At 42.5% G+C, this 23,761-nt stretch overlaps 1 protein-coding gene across 1 annotated transcript in view; it reads left to right on the plus strand.

The window, feature by feature from the left end:
* The window catches only part of LOC139767160 (uncharacterized), a 1,522,454-nt gene that overhangs the window by 597,575 nt on the left and 901,118 nt on the right, over positions 1-23,761 (plus strand). Inside the window, 1 exon segment of the mRNA XM_071696189.1 lies at positions 23,397-23,633. Within this exon segment, the coding sequence (XP_071552290.1) occupies positions 23,397-23,633 (237 nt within the window).

Genomic DNA, 23,761 nt, shown 5'->3' on the forward strand with positions numbered 1-23,761 from the left:
GGGAGGGTATTGATTGAGAGGGTGAAGGCATGTACAGAGCATCAGATTTGGGAAGAGCAGTGTGGTTTCAGAAGTGGTAGAGGATGTGTGGATCAGGTGTTTGCTTTGAAGAATGTATGTGAGAAATACTTAGAAAAGCAAATGGATTTGTATGTAGCATTTATGGATCTGGAGAAGGCATATGATAGAGTTGATAGAGATGCTCTGTGGAAGGTATTAAGAATATATGGTGTGGGAGGCAAGTTGTTAGAAGTAGTGAAAAGTTTTTATCGAGGATGTAAGGCATGTGTACGTGTAGGAAGAGAGGAAAGTGATTGGTTCTCAGTGAATGTAGGTTTGCGGCAGGGGTGTGTGATGTCTCCATGGTTGTTTAATTTGTTTATGGATGGGGTTGTTAGGGAGGTAAATGCAAGAGTCTTGGAAAGAGGGGCAAGTATGAAGTCTGTTGGGGATGAGAGAGCTTGGGAAGTGAGTCAGTTGTTGTTCGCTGATGATACAGCGCTGGTGGCGGATTCATGTGAGAAACTGCAGAAGCTGGTGACAGAGTTTGGTAAAGTGTGTGGAAGAAGAAAGTTAAGAGTAAATGTGAATAAGAGCAAGGTTATTAGGTACAGTAGGGTTGAGGGTCAAGTCAATTGGGAGGTGAGTTTGAATGGAGAAAAACTGGAGGAAGTGAAGTGTTTTAGATATCTGGGAGTGGATCTGTCAGCGGATGGAACCATGGAAGCGGAAGTGGATCATAGGGTGGGGGAGGGGGCAAAAATTTTGGGAGCCTTGAAAAATGTGTGGAAGTCGAGAACATTATCCCGGAAAGCAAAAATGGGTATGTTTGAAGGAATAGTGGTTCCAACAATGTTGTATGGTTGCGAGGCGTGGGCTATGGATAGAGTTTTGCGCAGGAGGATGGATGTGCTGGAAATGAGATGTTTGAGGACAATGTGTGGTGTGAGGTGGTTTGATCGAGTAAGTAACGTAAGGGTAAGAGAGATGTGTGGAAATAAAAAGAGCGTGGTTGAGAGAGCAGAAGAGGGTGTTTTGAAGTGGTTTGGGCACATGGAGAGAATGAGTGAGGAAAGATTGACCAAGAGGATATATGTGTCGGAGGTGGAGGGAACGAGGAGAAGAGGGAGACCAAATTGGAGGTGGAAAGATGGAGTGAAAAGGATTTTGTGTTATCGGGGCCTGAACATGCAGGAGGGTGAAAGGAGGGCAAGGAATAGAGTGAATTGGAGCGATGTGGTATACAGGGGTTGACGTGCTGTCGGTGGATTGAGTCGAGGCATGTGAAGCGTCTGGGGTAAACCATGGAAAGCTGTGTAGGTATGTATATTTGCATGTGTGGACGTATGTATATACATGTGTATGGGGGGGGTTGGGCCATTTCTTTCGTCTGTTTCCTTGCGCTACCTCGCAAACGCGGGAGACAGCGACAAAGTATAAAAAAAAATATAAATATAATATATATATATATATATATATATATATATATATATATATATATATATATATATATATATATATATATATATTTTTTTTTTTTTTTATACCTCGTCGCAAACGTGGGAGACAGCGACAAAGTATAAAAAAAAAAAAATATATATATATATATATATATATATATATATATATATATATATATATATATATATATATATATATATATTTTGTCGCTGTCTCCCGCGTTTGCGAGGTAGCGCAAGGAAACAGACGAAAGAAATGGCCCAACCCACCCCATACACATGTATATACATACGTCCACACATGCAAATATACATACCTACACAGCTTTCCATGGTTTACCCCAGACGCTTCACATGCCTTGATTCAATCCTCTGACAGCACGTCACCCCCGGTATACCACATCGCTCCAATTCACTCTATTCCTTGCCCTCCTTTCACCCTCCTGCATGTTCATATATATATGAATGATGTTAATGTGCTGGGAAGTGCAACTGGAGGATGTCTGATCATTATCTTGTGTAGGCAAAAGTGAAGATTTGTAGATGTTTTCGGAAAAGAAAAGAGAATGGGGTAAAGAGAGTGGTGAGAGTAAGTGAGCCTGGGGTAAAGAGAGTGGTGAGAGTAAGTGAGCCTGGTAAGGAGACCTGTTCGAGGAAGTACCAGGAGAGACTGAGTACAGAATGGAAAAAGGTGAGAACAAAGGATGTAAGGGGAGTGGGAGTGGAATGGGATGTATTTCGGGAAGCAGTGATGGCTTGCGCAAAAGATGCTTGTGGCATGAGAAGCGTGGGAGGTGGGCAGATTAGAAAGGGTAGTGAGTGGTGGGATGAAGAAGTAAGATTAATAGTGAAAGAGAAGAGAGAGACATTTGGACGATTTTTGCAAGGAAATAATGCAAATGAGTGGGAGATGTATAAAAGAAAGAGGCAGGAGGTCATGAGAAAGGTGCAAGAGGTGAAAAAAAGGGCAAATGAGAGTTGGGGTGAGAGAGTATCATTGAATTTTAGGGAGAATAAAAAAGATGTTTTGGTAGGAGGTGAGTAAAGTGCGTAAGACAAGGGAACAAATGGGAACATCAGTGAAGGGGAGCAAATGGGAAGGTGATAACAAGTAGTGGTGATGTGAGAAGGAGATGGAGTGAGAATTTTGAAGGTTTGTTGAATGTGTTTGATGATAGAGTGGCAGATATAGGGTGTTTTCGTTGAGGTGTTGTGCAAAGTGAGAGGATTAGGGAGAATGATTTGGTAAACAGAGAAGAAGTAGTAAAAGATTTACGGAAGATGAAAGCCGGCAAGGCAGTGGGTTTCGATGGTATTGCAGTGAAATTTATTAAAAAAGTTGGTGACTGTGTTGTTGACTGGTTGGTAAGGTTATTTGATGTATGTATGACTCATGGTGAGGTGCCTGAGGATTGGTGGAATACTTGTATAGTACCATTGTACAAAGGCAAAGGGGATAAAAGTGGGTGCTCTAATTACAGAGGTATACGTTTGTTTAGTTCTCCTGGTAAATTATCTGGGAGGGTATTGATTGAGAGGGTGAAGGCATGTACAGAGCATCAGACTGAGGAAGAGGAGTGTGGTTTGAAAAGCAGTAGATTGCTTTGAAAAGCAGGTGATTGCTTTGAAGAAAGTGTGTGAGAAATAATAAGAAAAGCAAATGGATGCTCTAATTACAGAGGTATACATTTGTTGAGTATTCCTGGGAAATTATATGGGAGGGTATTGATTGAGAGGGTGAAGGCATGTACAGAGTATCAGATTGGGGAAGAGCAGTGTGGTTTCAGAAGCAGTAGAGGATGTGCGGATCAGGTGTTTGCTTTGAAGAATGTATGTGAGAAATAATTAGAAAAGCAAATGGATTTGTATGTAGCATTTATGGATCTGGAGAACGCATATGATAGAGTTGATAGAGATGCTCTGTGGAAGGTATTAGGAATATATAGTGTGGGAGGCAAGTTGTTCGAAGCAGTGAAAAGTTTTTATCGAGGATGTAAGGCATGTGTATGTGTAGGAAGAGAGGAAAGTGATTGATTCTCAGTGAATATTGGTTTGCGGCAGGGGTGCGTGATGTCTCCATGGTTGTTTAATTTGTTTATGGATGGGGTTATTAGGGAGGTGAATGCAAGAGTTTTGGAAAGAGGGGCAAGTATGCAGTCTGTTGTGGATTATAGAGCTTGGGAAGTGAGTCAGTTGTTGTTCGCTGATGATACAGAGCTGGTGGCTGTTTCGGGTGAGAAACTGCAGAAGCTTATAACTCAGTTTGGTAAAGTGTGTGAAAGAAGAAGGCTGAGAGTAAATGTGAATAAGAGAAATTTTATTAGGTACAGTAGGGTTGAGGGACAAGTCAATTGGGAGGTAAGTTTGAATGGAGAAAAACTGGAGGAAGTGAAGTGTTTTAGATATCTGGGAGTGGATTTGGCAGCGGATGGAACCATGGAAGCGGAAGTGAATCATGGGGTGGGAAGGGGGCAAAAGTTCTGGGATTGTTGAAGAATGTGTGGAAGTCGAGAACGTTATCTTGGAAAGCAAAAATGGATATGTTTGAAGGAATAGTGGTTCCAACAATGATATATGGTTACGAGGCATGGGCTATAGGTAGAGTTGTGCAGAGGAGGGTGGATGTGCAGGAAATGAGATGTTTAAGGACAATGTGTGGTGTGAGGTGGTTTGATTGAGTAAGTAATGAAAGGGTAAGAGTGATGTGTGGTGGTAAAAAGAGTGTGGTTCAGAGAGCAGAAGAGGGTGTTTTGGAATGGTTTGGTCACATGGAGAGAATTAGTGACGAAATATTGACCAAGAGGATATATGTGTCAGAGGTGGAGGGAACGAGGAGAAGCTAGAGATCAAATTGGAGGTGAAAAGATGGAGTGAAAAATATTTTGAGTGATCAGGGCCTGAACATGCAGGAGGGTGAAAGGCGTGCAAGGAATAGTGTGAATTGGAACGATGTGGCTATACTGGGGTCGACGTGCTGTCAATGGATTGAACCAGGGCATGTTAAGCATCTGGGGTAAACCATGGAAAGTTTTGTGGGTCCTGGATAGGTCCTGGATGTGAATAATCTTACCAACCAGTCAACAATACAGTCACCCCCTTTTTAATAAATTCCCCTGCAATACTATCCAAACCCGTTGCCTTGCCGGCTTTCATCCTCCGCAAAGCTTTTATTACCTGTTCTCTGTTTACCAAATCATTCACCCTAACCATCACACTTCAGGTGGAGTTGATAAAATTTTTCTGTACCTGTGGCACGACATGTTTCGTGGAGTGAATCCAGCTCATCAGGTGCATACTTAACAAAGTTATCTAAATCCTAACATCACTCTTGGTTCCCACTGTCCAACACCAGTCTTTTTAGGCCAAGCACTGTCTGCCATGTCTGGTTGTAACCCTTATAAGGGAGAATGATTAAGAAAAGTCCGGTGGTGGGGGTTGACCTGGGTAGCTGGGTGTCATGAACTACTTTTTTCATGTTTTCATATTTTGTGAGCTCTCTCATAATGATTTGGTTAATGCTAGGATGGGCTGTAGAATTGCTTGGGGACAAATTAAAGTTCTTAGTATCAGCAATTAAGATAGATTTAATGACGTTTCTTGTGGCATAATCAGCAGAGGGGTAAAAGAAATACCTGGATTTTCAAGATAATTGGGGTGATAATTTTCATGACAGTGATTAGCGATCGCATTTTTGTGGTCATCGCTCAATACTGAATGTTAATGCCAGTAACACTGCTCCATTACAGGCCTACTAATCTAGCCTACATAAATATATTTACATGCCTTGCATTTAACAGCATAAACAATCCCAATTTTTGCATGATTGGGCCTATTATTTATTAAGGTCTTGCTAATGGTGTTATCATACTGGAAAGCATCATTAGAACAACTCTTTTTTTAGGACATAGTTTAAATTGGCTGAATTAGGAGAATAGGGCAACACTAAACTTTAGACTTCTCCTTGTTTGTCACATCTTTGTTACAAGAAGCATAAAATGTCTTCCTAGCTTTCAAGTAAGATTTGTTCACAAACCAGTTAGGATTATAGAACTGCCTGAAGATACATCTTATATGACTACATACATCTACCTGCTTAGTCTGATGCTTAGTAATTCATTTATGGAATATTTTGAGACTGAAATTTTATCTTCAATCAGTAATCATGTGAAAACTGGCTTAGATACGTGGATGATGTGTGGTCTATGTGGTCATACGCCCTAGATTGTGATGTTTTCTTTAATGAATTGTATAACATCCACCCCACTATCAAATTCAAGATGGAATGGGAAAAAAAAGACAAACTTCCCTTTCTAGATGTGTTCATGAATAGAGAACTCTTGGGGAAGTAAGATGTCAACTTCATACTATCATCCCAAACAAGTTTGATCATTATATCTACACATTGGAGGTGGAAGGATGTAGTGAAAAAGATTTTGAGTCATCAGGGCTTGAACATACAGGGGGGTCAAAGGCGTGCAAGGAATGCAGTGAATTGGAACGATGTGGCACAGCAGGGTAGATGTACTGTAAATGAACTGAACCAGGGCATATGAAACATATGGAGTAAACCTTGGAAAGGTCTGTGGGGCCTGGATGTGGATAGGGAGCTATGGTTTCGGTGCATTGCACATGGCAGCTAGAGACCTTTTTTTTTTTTCTTCTTTTTCTTCTCTATTTTCCTAGTGCTACCTTACTGAAGCAGGGGGTAGCGATGATATTTCCCGAGGGGCAGGGTAGCATTAGGAAAGTAAGGCAAGTAAGTATGAATATGTACATGTGTATTTATGTAATGTCTGCGGGGGATGGAAACCCTACCCTCCTCGTATTTTAACTTTCTAAAAGGGGAAACAGAAGGAGTCACGCAGGGAGTGCTCATCCTCCTCGAAGGCTCAGATTGGGGTGTCTAAATGTATTTGGATGTAACCAAGATGAGGAAAAGGGAGAGATAGGTAGTATGTTTGAGGAAAGGAACCTGGATGTTTTGGCTCTGAGTGAAACGAAGCTCAAGGGTAAAGGGGAACAGTGGTTTGGGAATGTCTTGGGAGTAAATTCAGGGGTTAGTGAGAGGACAAGAGCAAGGGAAGCAGTAGCACTACCTCTGAGACAGGAGTGGTGGGAGTATGTAATAGAGTGTAAGAAAGTAAACTCTAGATTGATATGGGTAAAACTGAAAGTTGATGAAGAGAGATGGGTGATTATTGGTGCATATGCACCTGGGCATGAGAGAAAGATCATGAGGCAAGTGTTTTGGGAGCAGTTGATTGAGTGTGTTAGTAGTTTTGATGCATGAGACCGGGTTATGGTGATGGGTTATTTGAATGCAAAGGTGAGTAATGTGGCAGTTGTGGAAATAAATGGTATACATGGGGTGTTCACTGTTGTAAATGGAAATGGTGAAGAGCCTGTAGATTTATGTGCTGAAAAAAGACTGGTGATTGGGAATACCTGGTTTTAAAAAAGAGATATACATAAGTATACGTATGTAAGTAGGAGAGATGGCCAGAGAGCATTATTGGATTACGTGTTAATTGATAGGCGCGCGAAAGAGAGACTTTTGGATGTTAATGTGCTGAGAGGTGCAACTGGAGGGATGTCTGATCATTATCTTGTGGAGTTGGAGGTGAAGATTTGTAGAGGTTTTCAGAAAAGTAGAGAGAATGTTGGGGTGAAGAGAGTGGTGAGAGTAAGTGAGCTTGGGAAGGAGACTTGTGCGAGGAAGTACCAGGAGAGACTGAGTACAGAAAGGAAAAAGGTGAGAAGAAAGGACGTAAGGGGAGTGGGGGAGGAATGGGATGTATTTAGGGAAGCAACAATGGCTTGGGCAAAAGATTGTGGCATGAGAAGTGTCTGAGATGGACAGATTAGAAAGGGTAGTGAGTGGTGGAATGAAGAAGATCATTAGTGAAAGAGAAGAGAGAGGCATTTGGAAGATTTTTGCAGGGAAATATTGCAAATTACTGGAAGATGTATTAAAGAAAGAGGCTGTAGGTCGAGAGAAAGGTGCAAGAGGTGAAAAAGAGGGCAAATGAGAGTTGGGGTGAGAGAGTATCATTAAATTTTAGGGCGAATAAAAAGATATTTTGGAAGGAGGTAAATAAAGTACGTAAGACAAGGGAACAAATGTGAACTTCAGTGAAGGGGGCTAATGTGGAGGTGATAACAAGTAGTGGTGATGTGAGAAGGAGATGGAATGAGTATTTTGAAGGTTTGTTGAATGTGTTTGATGATAGAGTGGCAGATATAGGGTATTTTGGTCGAGTTGGTGTTCGAAGTGAGAGGGTTAGGGAGAATGATTTGGTAAACAGAGAAGAGGTAGTAAAAGCTTTGCAGAAGATGAAAGCCAGCAAGGCAGCGGGTTTCGATGGTATTGCAGTGGAGTTTGATAAGAAAGGGGGTGACTGTATTGTTGACTGGTTGATAAGGTTACTTAATGTATGTATAACTCTTGGTGAGGTGCCTGAGGATTGGAGGAATGCTTGCATAGTGCCATTGTACTAAGGCAAAGGGGATAAAAGTGAGTGCTCAAATTACAGAGGTATAATTTTGTTGAGTATTCCTGGGAAATTATATGGGAGGGTATTGATTGAGAGGGTGATGATATGTACAGAGCATCAGATTGGGGAAGAGCAGGGAGGGTATTGATTGAGAGGGTGATGATATGTACAGAGCATCAGATTGGGGAAGAGCAGTGTGGTTTCAGAAGTGGTAGAGGATGTGTGGATCAGGTGTTTGCTTTGAAGAATGTATGTCAGAAATACTTAGAAAAGCAAACGGATTTGTATGTAGCATTTATGGATCTGGAGAAGGCATATGATAGATTTGATAGAGATGCTCCGTGGAAGGTATTAAGAATATATGGTGTGGGGGGCAAGTTGTTAGAAGCAGTGTAAAGTTTTTATCGCAGATGTAAGGCTTGTGTACGTGTAGGAAGAGAGGAAAGTGATTGGTTCTCAGTGAATGTAGGTTTGTGGCAGGGGTGTGTGATGTCTCCATGGTTGTTTAATTTGTCTATGGATGGGGTTGTTAGTAAGGTGAATGCAAGAGTTTTGGAAAGAGGGGCAAGTATGCAGTCTGTTGTGGATGAGAGAGCTTGGGAAGTGAGTCAGTTGTTGTTCGCTGATGATACAGCGCTGGTGGCTGATTCGTGAGAAACTGCAGAAGCTGATGAGTGAGTTTGGTAAAGTGTGTGAAAAAAGAAAGTTAAGAGTAAATGTGAATAAGAGCAAGGTTATTAGATACAGTAGGGTTGAGGGTCAAGTGAATTGGGAGGTAAGTTTGAATGGAGAAAAACTAGAGGAAGTGAAGTGTTTTAGATATCTTGGAGTGGATTTAGCAACGGATGGAACCATGAAAGCGGAAGTGGATCATAGGGTGGGGGAGGGGGCGAAAATTCTGTGAGCGTTGAAGAATGTGGGGAAGTCGAGAACATTATCTCAGAAAGCAAAACTGGGTATGTTTAAAGGAATGGTGGTTCCAATATTGTTATATGGTTGCAAGGCACGGGCTTTGGATAGAGTTGTGCAGAGGAGGGTGGATGTGCTGGAAATGAGATGTTTAAGGACAATATGTGGTGTGAGGTGGTTTGATCGAGTAAGTAATAATAGGGCAAGAGAGATGTATGGTAATAAAAAGAGTGTGGTTGAGAGACCAGAAGAGGGTGTTTTGAAATGGTTTGGTCACATGGAGAGAAAGAGTGAGGAAAGATTGACCAAGAGGATATATGTGTCGGAGGTGGAGGGAGCAAGGAGAAGAGGGAGACCAAATTGGAGGTGGAAAGATGGAGTGAAAAAGATTTTGTGTGATCGGGGCCTGAACATGCAGGAGGGTGAAAGGAGGGCAAGGAATAGAGTGAATTGGAGCGATGTGGTATACCGGGGTTGACGTGCTGTCAATGGATTGAATCAAGGCATGTGAAGCGTCTGGGGTAAACCATGGAAAGCTGTGTAGGTATGTATATTTGCGTGTGTGGATGTATGTATATACATGTATATGGGGGGGGTTGGGCCATTTCTTTCGTCTGTTTCCTTGCGCTACCTCGCAAACGCGGGAGACAGCGACAAAGTATAAAAAAAAAAAAGAAAAAAAAATATATATATATATATATATATATATATATATATATATATATATATATATATATATATATATATAAAGAAAGTAAACTCTTTATTTATATGGGTAAAACTGAAAGTGGATGGAGAGAGATGGGTGATTATTGGTGCATATGCACCTGGGCATGAGAAGAAAGATCATGAGAGGCAAGTGATTTGGGAGCAGCTGAGTCAGTGTGTTAGTGGTTTTGATGCACAAGACCGGGTTATAGTGATGGGTGATTTGAATGCAAAGGTGAGTAATGTGGCAGTTGAGGGAATAATTGGTGAACGTGGGGTATTCAGTGTTATGAATGGAAATAGTGAAGAGCTTGTAGATTTATGTGTTAAAAAAGGACTGGTGATTGGGAATACCTCATTTCAAAAGAGAGATATACATAGGTATGTGTATGTAAGGAGGAGAGATGGCTAGAGAGTTATTGAATTACGTGTTAATTGATAGGCGCGCAAAAGAGAGACTTTTGGATGTTAATGTGCTGAGAGGTGCAGCTGGAGGGATGTCTGATCATTATCTTGTGGAGGTGAAGGTGAAGGTTTGTAAAGGTTTTCAGAAAAGAAGAGAGAATGTTGGGGGGAAGAGAGTGGTAAGAGTAAGTGAGCTTGGGAAGGGGACTTGTGTGAGGAAGTACCAGGAGAGAATGAGTACAGAATGGAAAAAGGTGAGAAGAAAGGACGTAAGGGGTGTGGGGAAGGAATAGGACGTATTTAGGGAAACAGTAATGGCTTGTGCAAAAGATGCTTGTGGCATGAGAAGCGTGGGAGGTGGGCAAATTAGAAATGGTAGTGAGTGGTGGGATGAAGAAGTAGGATTATTAGTGAAAGAGAAGAGAGAGGCAATGACTGGAAGGTGTATAAAAGAAAGAGGCAGGAGGGTCAAGAGAAAGGTGCAAGAGGTGAAAAAGAGGGCAAATGAGAGTTGGGGTGAGAGAGTATAATTGAATTTTAGGGTGAATAAAAAGATGATTTAGAAGGAATTAAATAAAGTGCATAAGACAAGGGAACATCAGTGAAGGGGAATAATGGGGAGGTGATAACAAGTAGTGGTGATGTGAAAAGGAGATGGAGTGAGTATTTTGAAGGTTTGTTGAATGTGTTTGATGATAGAGTGGCAGATATAGGGTGTTTTGGTCAAGGTGGTGTGCAAAGTGAGAGGGTTAGTGAGAATGATTTGGGAAACAGAGAATAGGTAGTAGAAGTTTTGTGGAAGATGAAAGCTGGCAAGGCAGTGGGTTTGGATGGCATTGCAGTGAAATTTATTAAAAAAGGGGGTGACTTTATTGTTGACTGCTTGTTAAGGTTATTTAATGTATGTATAACTCTTGGTGAGGTGCCTGAGGATTGGTGGAACGCTTGCATAGTGCCATTGTACAAAGGCAAAGGGGATAAAAGTGAGTGCTCAAAGTACAGAGGTATAAGTTTGTTGAGTATTCCTGGGAAATTGTATGGGAGGGTATTGATTGAGAGGGTGAAGGTGTGTACAGAGCATCAGATTGGGGAAGACCAGTGTGGTTTCAGAAGTGGTAGAGGATGTGTGAATCAGGTGTTTGCTTTGAAGAATGTATGTGAGAAATACTTAGAAAAGCAAATGGATTTGTATGTAGTATTTATGGATCTGGAGAAGACATATGATAGAGTTGATAGAGATGCTCTGTGGAAGGTATTAAGAATATATGGTGTGGGAGGCAAGTTGTTAGAAGCAGTGAAAAGTTTTTATCGAAGATGTAAGACATGTGTATGTGTAGGAAGAGAGGAAAATGATTGGTTCTCAGTGAATGTTGGTTTGCGGCAGCAGTGCATGATGTTTCCATGGTTGCTTGATTTGTTTATGGATGGGATTGTTAGGGAGGTGAATGCAAGAGTTTTGGATAAAGGTGCAAGTATGCAGTCAGTTGTGGATGAGTGAGCTTGGGAAGTGTGTCAGTTGTTGTTCGCTGATGATACAGCGCTGTTGGCTGATTTGGGTGAGAAACTGCAGCAGCTGGTGACTGAGTTTGGTAAAGTGTGTGAAAGAAGAAAGCGAGGGTAAATGTGAATAAGAGCAAGGTTATTAGGTACAGTAGGGTTGAGGGACAAGTCCTTTGGGAGGTGAGTTTGAATGGAGATAAACTGGAGGAAGTGTAGTGTTTTAGATATCTTGGAGTGGATTTGGCAGCGGATGGAACCATGGAAGCGGAAGTGAATCATAGGGTAGGGGAGGGGGCAAAAGTTCTGGGAGTGTTGAAAAATGTGTGGAAATCGAGAACGTTATCTTGGAAAGCAAAAATGGATATGTTTGAAGGAGTAGTGGTTCCAACAATGTTATATGGTTGTGATGCATGGGCTATAGATAGAGTTGTGCAGAGGAGGGTGGATGTGCTGGAATTGAGATGTTTAAGGACAATATGTGGTGTAAGGTGGTTTGATCAAGTAAGTAATGAAAGGATAAGAGAGATGTGTGGTGGTAAAAAGAGTGTGGTTGAGAGAGCAGAGAGTGTTTTGAAATGGTTTGGTCACATGGAGAGAATGAGTGAGGAAAGATTGACAAAGAGGATATATGTGTCAGAGGTGGAGGGAACGAGAAGTGGGAGACCAGATTGCAGGTGGAAAGATGAAGTGAAAAAGATTTTGAGTGATCGGGGCCTGAACATGCAGGAGGGTGAAAGGCGTGCAAGGAATAGAGTGAATTGGAACGATGTGATATACCAGGTTCGACGCGCTGTTAATGGATTGAACCAGGGCATGTGAAGTGTCTGGGGTAAACCATGGAAAGTTTTGTGGGGCCTGGATGTGGAAAGGGAGCTGTGATTTTGGTGCATTGTGCATGACAGGCCCCACAAAGTTTTCCATGGTTTACCCCAGACACTTCTCATGCCTTACTTCAATTCATTGTCAGCATGTCGACCCCGATATACCACATCATTCCAGTTCACTCTATTCCTTGCACGCCTTTCACCCTCCTGTATGTTCAGGCCCCGAACGCTTAAAATCTTTTTCACTACATTCTTCCACCTCCAATTTGGTCTCCCACTTCTCCTTGTTCCCTCCACCTCTGACACGTATATCCTCTTTGTCAATCTTTCCTCACTCATTCTTTCCATGTGACGAAACCATTTTAATAACCCTCTTCTGCTCTTTCAACCACACCCTTTTTATTACCACACATCTCTCTTACCCTTTCATTACTTACTTGATCAAACCACCTCACACCTCACATTGTCCTCAAACATCTAATTTCCAACACATCCACCCTCCTCCGCACAACCCTATCTATAGCCCACTCCTCACAACCATATCACATTTTTGGAACAACTATTCCTTCAAACATACCCATTTTTGCTTTCCAAGATAATGTTCTCGCCTTCCACACATTCTTCCTTGCTCCCAGAAACTTCGCCCCACTCCACCACCCTGTGACTCACTTCCGCTTCCATGGTTCCATCTGCTGTTAAATCCACTCCTAGATGCATAAAACACTTCTCTTCCTCCAGTTTTTCTCCATTCAAACTTACCTCCCAATTGACTTGTCCCTCAACCCTACTGTACCTAATCACCTTGCTTTTATTCACATTTACTCTCAGCTTTCTTCTTTCACACACTTTACCAAACTCTGTCACCAGCTTCTGCAGTTTGTTACCCGAATCAGCCACCAGTGCTGTATAATTAGCGAACAACAACTGACTCTTCCCGAGCCTTCTCATCCAGAACTGACTACATACTTACCTCTCTCTTCAAAAGTCTCTCATTAACCTCCCTAACAACCACATCCATAAGCAAATTGAACAACCATGGAGATATCACGCACCCCTGCTGCAAACCGACATTCACTGAGAACCAATCACTTTCCTCTCTTCGTACTCGTACACATGCCTTACATCCTCGATAAAAACTTTTCACCACTTCTAGCAAATTGCCTACCACACCATATACTTTTAATACCTTCCACAGAGCATCTCTATCAGCTCTATCATATGCCTATTCCAGATCCATGAATGCTGCATACAAATCCATTTGTTTTTCTAAATTTTTCTTACATACATTCTTCAAAGCAAACACCTGATCCGCACATCCTCTACCACTTCTGAAACCACACTGCTCTTCCCCAATCTGATGCTTTGTACATGCCTTCACCCTTTCAGTCAATACCCTCCCATATGATTTCCTAGGAATACTCAACAAACTTGTACCTCTAAATTTTGAAGACTTACCTTTATTCCCTTTGCCTTTGTACAATGGCACTATGCATGCATTCTGCCAGTCCTCAGGTACTTCACCATGAGCCATACATACATTGAATATCCTCACCAACCAGTCAACAACACAGTCACCCCCTTTTTTTAATAAATTCCACTGCAATTCCATCCGTACATGCTGCCTTGCCAGCTTTCATCTTCATCAAAACTTTTACCACCTCTTCTCTGTTTACCAAACCATTCTCCCTGACCCTCTCACTTCGCACACCATCTTGACCAAAACATTCTATATCTGCCACTCTATCATCACACACATTCAACAAACCTTCAAAAATGCTCACTCCATCTCCTTTTCGCTTCACCACTAATTGTTATTACCTCCCCATTAGCCCCCTTCGCCGATGTTCCCATTTGTTCTCTTGTCTTATGCACTTTATGTAACTCCTTCCAAAACATCTTTTTTAGTTGCTCTCTCCCGCGTTAGTGAGTTAGTGTAAGGAACAGATGAAAGAATGGCCCAACCCACCCACATACACATGTATATACATACACGTCCACACACGCACATATTCATGCCTATACACTTAAACGAGTGAATGTTGGGGTGAAGAAGGTGGTGAGAGTAAGTGAGCTTGGGAAGGAGACCTGTGTGGGGAAGTACCAGGAGAGACTGTGTACAGAATGGAAAAAGGTGAGAACAATGGAAGTAAGGGGAGTCGGGGAGGAATGGGATGTATTTAGGGAATCAGTGATGGATTGCGCAAAAGATGCTTGTGGCATGAGAAGAGTGGGAGGTGGGCTGTTTAGAAAGGGTAGTGAGTGGTGGGATGAAGAAGTAAGAGTATTAGTGAAAGAGAAGAGAGAGGCATTTGGACGATTTTTGCAGGGAAAAAATGCAATTGAGTGGGAGAAGTATAAAAGAAAGAGACAGGAGGTCAAGAGAAAGGTGCAAGAGGTGAAAAAAAGGGCAAATGAGAGTTGGGGTGAGAGACTATCAGTAAATTTTAGGGAGAATAAAAAGATGTTCTGGAAGGAGGTAAATAGGGTGCGTAAGACAAGGGAGCAAATGGGAACTTCAGTGAAGGGCGTAAATGGGGAGGTGATAACAAGTAGCGGTGATGTGAGAAGGAGATGGAATGAGTATTTTGAAGGTTTGTTGAATGTGTCTGATGACAGAGTGGCAGATATAGGGTGTTTTGGTCGAGGTGGTGTGCAAAGTGAGAGGGTTAGGGAAAATGATTTGATAAACAGAGAAGAGGTAGTAAAAGCTTTGCGGAAGATGAAAGCCGGCAAGGCAGCAGGTTTGGATGGTATTGCAGTGGAATTTATTAAGAAAGGGGGTGACTGTATTGTTGACTGGTTGGTAAGGTTATTTAATGTATGTATGACTCATGGTGAGGTGCCTGAGGATTGGCGGAATGCGTGCATAGTGCCATTGTACAAAGGCAAAGGGGATAAGAGTGAGTGCTCAAATTACAGAGGTATAAGTTTGTTGAGTATTCCTGGTAAATTATATGGGAGGGTATTGATTGAGAGGGTGAAGGCATGTACAGAGCATCAGATTGGGGAAGAGCAGTGCGGTTTCAGAAGTGGTAGAGGATGTGTGGATCAGGTGTTTGCTTTGAAGAATGTATGTGAGAAATACTTAGAAAAGCAAATGGATTTGTATGTAGCATTTATGGATCTGGAGAAGGCATATGATAGAGTTGATAGAGATGCTCTGTGGAAGGTATTAAGAATATATGGTGTGGGAGGCAAGTTGTTAGAAGCAGTGAAAAGTTTTTATCGAGGATGTAAGGCATGTGTACGTGTAGGAAGAGAGGAAAGTGATTGGTTCTCAGTGAATGTAGGTTTGCGGCAGGGGTGTGTGATGTCTCCATGGTTGTTTAATTTGTTTATGGATGGGGTTGTAAAGGAGGTGAATGCAAGAGTCCTGGAAAGAGGGGCAAGTATGAAGTCTGTTGGGGATGAGAGAGCTTGGGAAGTGAGTCAATTGTTGTTCGCTGATGATACAGCGCTGGTGGCTGATTCATGTGAGAAACTGCAGAAGCTGGTGACTGAGTTTGGTAAAGTGTGTGGAAGAAGAAAGTTGAGAGTAAATGTGAATAAGAGCAAGGTTATTAGGTACAGTAGGGGTGAGGGTCAAGTCAATTGGGAGGTGAGTTTGAATGGAGAAAAACTGGAGGAAGTGAAGTGTTTTAGATATCTGGGAGTGGATCTGTCAGCGGATGGAACCATGGAAGCGGAAGTGGATCATAGGGTGGGGGAGGGGGCGAAAATTTTGGGAGCCTTGAAAAATGTGTGGAAGTCGAGAACATTATCTCGGAAAGCAAAAATGGGTATGTTTGAGGGAATAGTGGTTCCAACAATGCTGTATGGTTGCGAGGCGTGGGCTATGGATAGAGATGTGCGCAGGAGGATGGATGTGCTGGAAATGAGATGTTTGAGGACAATGTGTGGTGTGAGGTGGTTTGATCGAGTAAGTAACGTAAGGGTAAGAGAGATGTGTGGAAATAAAAAGAGCGTGGTCGAGAGAGCAGAAGAGGGTGTTTTGAAATGGTTTGGGCACATGGAGAGAATGAGTGAGGAGAGATTGACCAAGAGGATATATGTGTCGGAGGTGGAGGGAACGAGGAGAAGAGGGAGACCAAATTGGAGGTGGAAAGATGGAGTGAAAAAGATTTTGTGTGATCGGGGCCTGAACATGCATGAGGGTGAAAGGAGGGCAAGAAATAGAGTGAATTGGAGTCATGTGGTATACAGGGGTTGACGTGCTGTCAGTGGATTGAAGCAAGGCATGTGAAGCGTCTGGGGTAAACCATGGAAAGCTGTGTAGGTATGTATATTTGCGTGTCTGGACGTGTGTATGTACATGTGTATGGGGGGGGGGGTTGGGCCATTTCTTTCGTCTGTTTCCTTGCGCTACCTCGCAAACGCGGGAGACAGCGACAAAGTATAAAAAAAAAAAAAAAAAATATATTCATAGACATGTACATATATACACATGTACATAATTCATACTTGTTGCCTTTATTCAATCCCGTTGCCACCCCGGCACACATGAAATGACAACCCCCTCCCCGCGCGTGTGCACGAGGTAGCGCTAGGAAAAGACAACAAAGGCCACATTCGTTCACACTCAATCTCTAGCTGTCGTGTATAATGCACCGAAACCATGGCTCCCTTTCCACATCCAGGCCCCACAAAACTTTCCATGGTTTACCCCAGACGCTTCACATGCCCTGGTTCAATTCATTGACAGCACGTCGACCCCGTCATACCACATCGTTCCAAATCACTCTGTTCCTTGCACACCTTTCACCCTCCTGCATGTTCAGGCCCCGATCGCTCAAAATCTTTATCACTCCATCCCTCCATCTCCAATTTGGCCTCCCACTTCTCGTTCTCTCCACCTTTGACACATATATCCTCTTTGTCAATCTTTCCTCACTCAATCTCTCCTTGTGACCAAACCATTTCAATATGCCCTCTTCTGCTCTCTTAACCACACTCTTTTTATGACCACACCTCTCTCTCACCCTTTCATTACTTACTTGATCAAACCACCTCACACCACATATTGTCCTCAAACATCTCATTTCCAACACATCCACCCGCCTCTACACAACCCTATCTATAGCCCATGCTTTGCAACCATATAACATTGTTGGAACCACTTTTCCTTCAAACATACCCATTTCTGCTTTCTGAGATAATGTTCTTGCCTTCCACACCTTTTTCACTGCTACCAGAACTTTTGCCCCCTCCCCCACCCTGTGATTCACTTCCGCTTCCATGGTTCCATCCACTGCCAAGTCCAATCCTAGATATCTAAAACACTTCATTTTCTCCAGTTTTTCTCCATTCAAACTTACCTCCCAATTGACTTGTCCCTCAACCCTGCTGTACCTTATGACCTTGCTCTTATTTACATTTACTCTCTGCTTTCTTCTTTCACACACTTAACCAGACTCACTCACCAGCTTCTGCAGTTTCTCACCCGAATCAGCCACCAGTGCTATATCATCAGTGAACAACAACTGACTCACTTCCCAAGCCCTCTCATCCACAACAGACTGCATACTTGCCCCTCTATCCAAAACTCTTGCATTCACCTCCTTGAGAAACCCATCCATGAACAAATTAAACAACCATGGAGACCACGCACCCCTGCCACAAACTGACATTCACTGAGAACCAATCACTTTCCCCTCTTCCTACTCATACACATGCCTTACATCTCGACCTCTTGCCCCTTTTTCTTTTATACATCTCCTAGTCATTTGGACTGTTTCCTTGCAAAAATCATCCAAATGCCTCTCTCTTCTCTTTCACTAATAATCTTTTTATTCTTCCTAAAATTTAATGATACTCTCTCACTTCAACTCTCATTTGTCCTCTTTTTCACCTCTTGCACCTTTCTCTTGACCTCCTGCTTCTTTCTTTTATACACCCAGTCATTTGCTCTATTTCCCTGCAAAAATCATCCAAACGCCTCTCTCTTCTCTTTCACCAACAATCTTACTTCTTCATATCATCACTCGCTACCCTTTATCTACCCATCTCCCACCTTTTTCATGCCACAAACATTTTTTGTGCAAGCCATCACTGCTTCCCTAAATGCATCCCATTCCTCTCCCACTCCCCTTATGTCATTTGCTCTCACCTTTATCTACTCTGCACTCAATCTCTCCTAGTACTTCCTCACACAAATCTCCTTTCCAACCTCACTTACTCTCCACTGTCTTCACCCCAACATTCTCTCTTCTGAAAACCTCTACAAATCTTCACCTTCTTCTCCACAAGTTCATGATCAGACATCCCTTCAGTTGCCCCTCTCAACACATTAATATCGAAAAGTCTCATTTTCACACGCTTATTGATTAACACGTAATCCAATAACACTCTCAGGCCATCTCTCTTACTTACATACATATACTTATGTATATCTCTTAAAACTAGGTATTCCCAATCACCAGTCCTTTTTCAGCACACAAATCTACAAGCGCTTCACCATTTCCATTTACAACACTTAACACCCCATGTACACCAATTATACCCTCAACTGCCACATTACTCGTGTTTGCATTCAAATCACCTATTACTACAACCCTGTCTCGTGCATCGAAGCTGCTATCAAACTCACTCAGCTGGTCCCAAAACACTTGCTTCTCATGATCTTTCTTCTCATGCCCAGGTGCATAGGCACCAATAATCACCCATCTCTCTCCATCCACTTTCAGTTTTACCCATATCAATCTAGAGTTTACTTTCTTACACTCTATCACATACTCCCACAACTCCTGCTTCAGGAGTAGTGCTACTTCTTCCTTTGCTCATATCCACTCACCATATATGTATTATGGTTCATGGTGAAGTGCATCAGGATTGGCGGGATGCATGCATAGTGCCATTGTACAAAGGCAAAGGGGATAAAGGTGAGTGTTCAGATTACAGAGGTATAAGTTTTTTTTATCATTCTTTGGAAATTCTATGGGAGGGTATTGATAGAGAGGGTGAAGGCATGTACAGAGCATCAGACTGGGGAAGAGCAGTGTGGTTTCAGAAGTGGTAGAGGATGTGTGGATCAGGTGTTTGCTTTGAAGAATGTATGTGAGAAATACTTAAAAAAACAAATGGATTTGTATGTAGCATTTATTGATCTGGAGAAGGCATATGATATAGTTGATAGAGATGCTTTATGGAAGGTATTGAGAGTATATGGTATGGGAGGTAAGTTGCTAGAAGCAGTGAAAAGTTTTTACCAAGGATGTAAGGCATATGCATAAGTAGGAAGAGAGGAAAGTGATTGGTTCCCAGTGAATGTCGGTTTGCGGCAGGGGTACGTGATGTCTCCATGGTTTTTTAATTTGTTTTTGGATAGGGTGGTTAGTAAGGTGAATGGAAGAGTTTTGGAGAGAGGTGCAAGTATGCAGACTGTTTTGGATGAGAGGGGTTGGGAAGTGAGTCAGTTGTTGTTCGCTGATGATACAGCGCTGGTGGCTGATTCGGGTGAGAAACTGCAGAAGTTGGTGACTGAGTCTGGTAAAGTGTGTGAAAGAAGAAAGTTGAGAGTAAATGTGAATAAGAGCAAGATAATTAGGTTCAGCAGGGTTAAGGGACAAGTTGATTGGGAGGTAAATTTGAATGGAGAAAAACTCGAGGATGTGAAGTGTTTTAGATATCTGTGAGGGGATTTACCCGCTGATGGAACCATGGAAGCAGAAGTGAATCATAGGGTAAAGGGGGGGGTGAAGCTTTTGGGAGCATTGAAGAATGTGTGGAAGGTGAGAATATTATCCCGGAGAGCAAAAATGGGTATGTTTGAAGGAATAGTGGTTCCAACAATGTTATATGGTTGCGAGACGTGGGCTATAGATAAGGTTGTGCTGAGAAGGGTGGATGTGTTGGAAATGAAATATTTTAGGGCAATATGTGGTGTGAGGTGGTTTGATCGGGTAAGCAGTGAAAGGGTAGGAGAGATGTGTGGTTATAGAAATAGTGTGGTTGAGAGAGCAGAAGAAGTTGAATTGAAATGGTTAGGTCACATGGAGAGAATGAGTGAGGAAAGATTGACAAAGAGGATATATGTATCAGAGGTGGCAGTAATGAGGAGAAGTGGGAGACCAAATTGGAGGTGGAAGGATGGGGTGAAAACGATTTTGAGTGATTGGGGCGTGAGGGTGAAAGGTGTGCAAGGAATAGAGTGAATTGGATTGATGTGGTATACTGGGGTGGACATGCTGTCAATGGACTGAACCAGGGCATGTGAAGGCTTTGGGGTAAACCATGGAAAGGTCTGTGGGGTCTGGATGTGAAAAGGGAGCTGTGGTTCCAGTGTATTACACATGAAACTTAGAGACTGAGTGGGAACGAATGTGGCAACGGGAATGGATAACGGCAGCAAGTATGAATATGTACATGTGTATATATATGTATATGTCTATATTTGTTTTTTTTTTTTTTGCCGCTGTCTCCCGCATTTGCGAGGTAGCGCAAGGAAACAGACGAAAGAAATGGCCCAACCCACCCCATACACATGTATATACATACGTCCACACACGCAAATATACATACCTACACAGCTTTCCATGGTTTACCCCAGACGCTTCACATGCCCTGATTCAATCCACTGACAGCACGTCAACCCCGGTATACCACATCGATCCAATTCACTCTATTCCTTGCCCTCCTTTCACCCTCCTGCATGTTCAGGCCCCGATCACACAAAATCTTTTTCACTCCATCTTTCCACCTCCAATTTGGTCTCCCACTTCTCCTCGTTCCCTCCACCTCCGACACATATATCCTCTTGGTCAATCTTTCCTCACTCATTCTCTCCATGTGCCCAAACCATTTCAAAACACCCTCTTCTGCTCTCTCAACCACGCTCTTTTTATTTCCACACATCTCTCTTAGCCTTACGTTACTTACTCGATCAAACCACCTCACACCGCACATTGTCCTCAAACATCTCATTTCCAGCACATCCATCCTCCTGCACACAACTCTATCCATAGCCCATGCCTCACAACTATACAACATTGTTGGAACCACTATTCCTTCAAACATACTCATTTTTGCTTTCCGAGATAATGTTCTCGACTTCCACACATTCTTCAAGGCTCCCAGGATTTTCGCCCCCTCCCCCACCCTATGATCCACTTCCGCTTCCATGGTTTCATCTGCTGCCAGATCCACTCCAGATATCTAAAACACTTTACTTCCTCCAGTTTTTCTCCATTCAAACTTACCTCCCAATTGACTTGACCCTCAACCCTACTGTACCTAATAACCTTGCTCTTATTCACATTTACTCTTAACTTTCTTCTTTCACACACTTTACCAAACTCAGTCACCAGCTTCTGCAGTTTCTCACATGACTCAGCCACCAGCGCTGTATCATCAGCGAACAACAACTGACTCACTTCCCAAGCTCTCTCATCCCCAACAAACTTCATACTTGCCCCTCTTTCCAAAACTCTTGCATTCACCTCCCTAACAACCCCATCCAAAAACAAATTAAACAACCATGGAGACATCACACACCCCTGCCACAAACCTACATTCACTGAGAACCAATCACTTTCCTCTCTTCCTACACGTACACATGCCATACATCCTCGATAAAAACTTTTCACTGCTTCTAACAACTATATATGTATATATATATATATATATATATATATATATATAGGTTAGGTTTGCAGCAGGGGGTGTGTGATGTCTCCATGGTTGTTTAATTTGTTTATGGATGGGGTTGTTAGGGAGGTGAATGCAAGAGTTTTGGAAAGAGGGGCAAGTATGAAGTCTGTTGGGGATGAGAGAGCTTGGGAAGTGAGTCAGTTGTTGTTCGCTGATGATACAGCGCTGGTGGCTGATTCATGTGAGAAACTGCAGAAGCTGGTGACTGAGTTTGGTAAAGTGTGTGAAAGAAGAAAGTTAAGAGTAAATGTGAATAAGAGCAAGGTTATTAGGTACAGTAGGGTTGAGGGTCAAGTCAATTGGGAGGTGAGTTTGAATGGAGAAAAACTAGAGGAAGTGAAGTGTTTTAGATATCTGGGAGTGGATCTGGCAGCGGATGGAACCATGGAAGCGGAAGTGGATCATAGGGTGGGGGAGGGGGCGAAAACTCTGGGAGCCTTGAAGAATGTGTGGAAGTCGAGAACATTATCTCGGAAAGCAAAAATGGGTATGTTTGAAGGAATAGTGGTTCCAACAATGTTGTATGGTTGCGAGGCGTGGGCTATGGATAGAGTTGTGCGCAGGAGGATGGATGTGCTGGAAATGAGATGTTTGAGGACAATGTGTGGTGTGAGGTGGTTTGATCGAGTAAGTAACGTAAGGGTAAGAGAGATGTGTGGAAATAAAAAGAGTGTGGTTGAGAGAGCAGAAGAGGGTGTTTTGAAATGGTTTGGGCACATGGAGAGAATGAGTGAGGAAAGATTGACCAAGAGGATATATGTGTCGGAGGTGGAGGGAACGAGGAGAAGAGGGAGACCAAATTGGAGGTGGAAAGATGGAGTGAAAAAGATTTTGTGTGATCGGGGCCTGAACATGCAGGAGGGTGAAAGGAGGGCAAGGAATAGAGTGAATTGGAGCGATGTGGTATACCGGGGTTGACGTGCTGTCAGTGGATTGAATCAAGGCATGTGAAGCGTCTGGGGTAAACCATGGAAAGCTGTGTAGGTATGTATATTTGCGTGTGTGGACGTATGTATATACATGTGTATGGGGGTGGGTTGGGCCATTTCTTTTGTCTGTTTCCTTGCGCTACCTCGCAAACGCGGGAGACAGCGACAAAGCAAAAAAAAAAAAAAAAAAAGAAAATATGTCTATATATGTATATGTATGTTACATTAAAATGTATAGGTATGTATATGTGCTGTGTGGGTGTTTATGTATATACATGTGTATTTTGGTGGGTTGGGCCAATCTTGTGCCTGTTTTCTAGTGCTACCTCACTAACACGGGAGACAGCTACTAAGTATAATAGATATATGAATAAATAAATATGTAAAATGTCGACATAGATCTCCTGAATCTTTGTCCTGTTGCAGTGTATCTGTGTTTTCTTTTTCATTTTTATTTCTTATGGCTTTCTTGTTGTACATCAGGTTTCTCTGACAAGATTTGTATTTTCTGTGTGATTCTAGCTGAAGTTAACAGCATCTAAGGATCAGTTGGCTTCACTTCGCAAGCAGTATGAAAGTGCAGAAGCAGCCCAACACACGCTCGAGTCCACGATTGGAGATCTTCGTGATGAACTGGAGGCAATTACAAGGCAAAAAGATGAAGTCTCCAGAGAGAAGGACAGGCTCAGTGAAGATTTAGATGCTATTGTTGCAGAAAAGAGTGGTTTAGAGAAGGCCAAACAAAACCTGAAAACACAGGTTAGTGCTTTTTGTTTTCCTTGAAGAGGTTTGCATTCTGAAATTGAGATGTTATTGATGGAGTCCTGTGAAATAGTATTTTTTGCCTGCATTGGTTTATGTTGTGGTGTCTTGTAAGTGCTATATTT

Source organism: Panulirus ornatus, chromosome 59, assembly GCF_036320965.1.
Source record: "Panulirus ornatus isolate Po-2019 chromosome 59, ASM3632096v1, whole genome shotgun sequence".
Classification (NCBI taxonomy): Eukaryota; Metazoa; Arthropoda; class Malacostraca; order Decapoda; family Palinuridae; genus Panulirus; species Panulirus ornatus.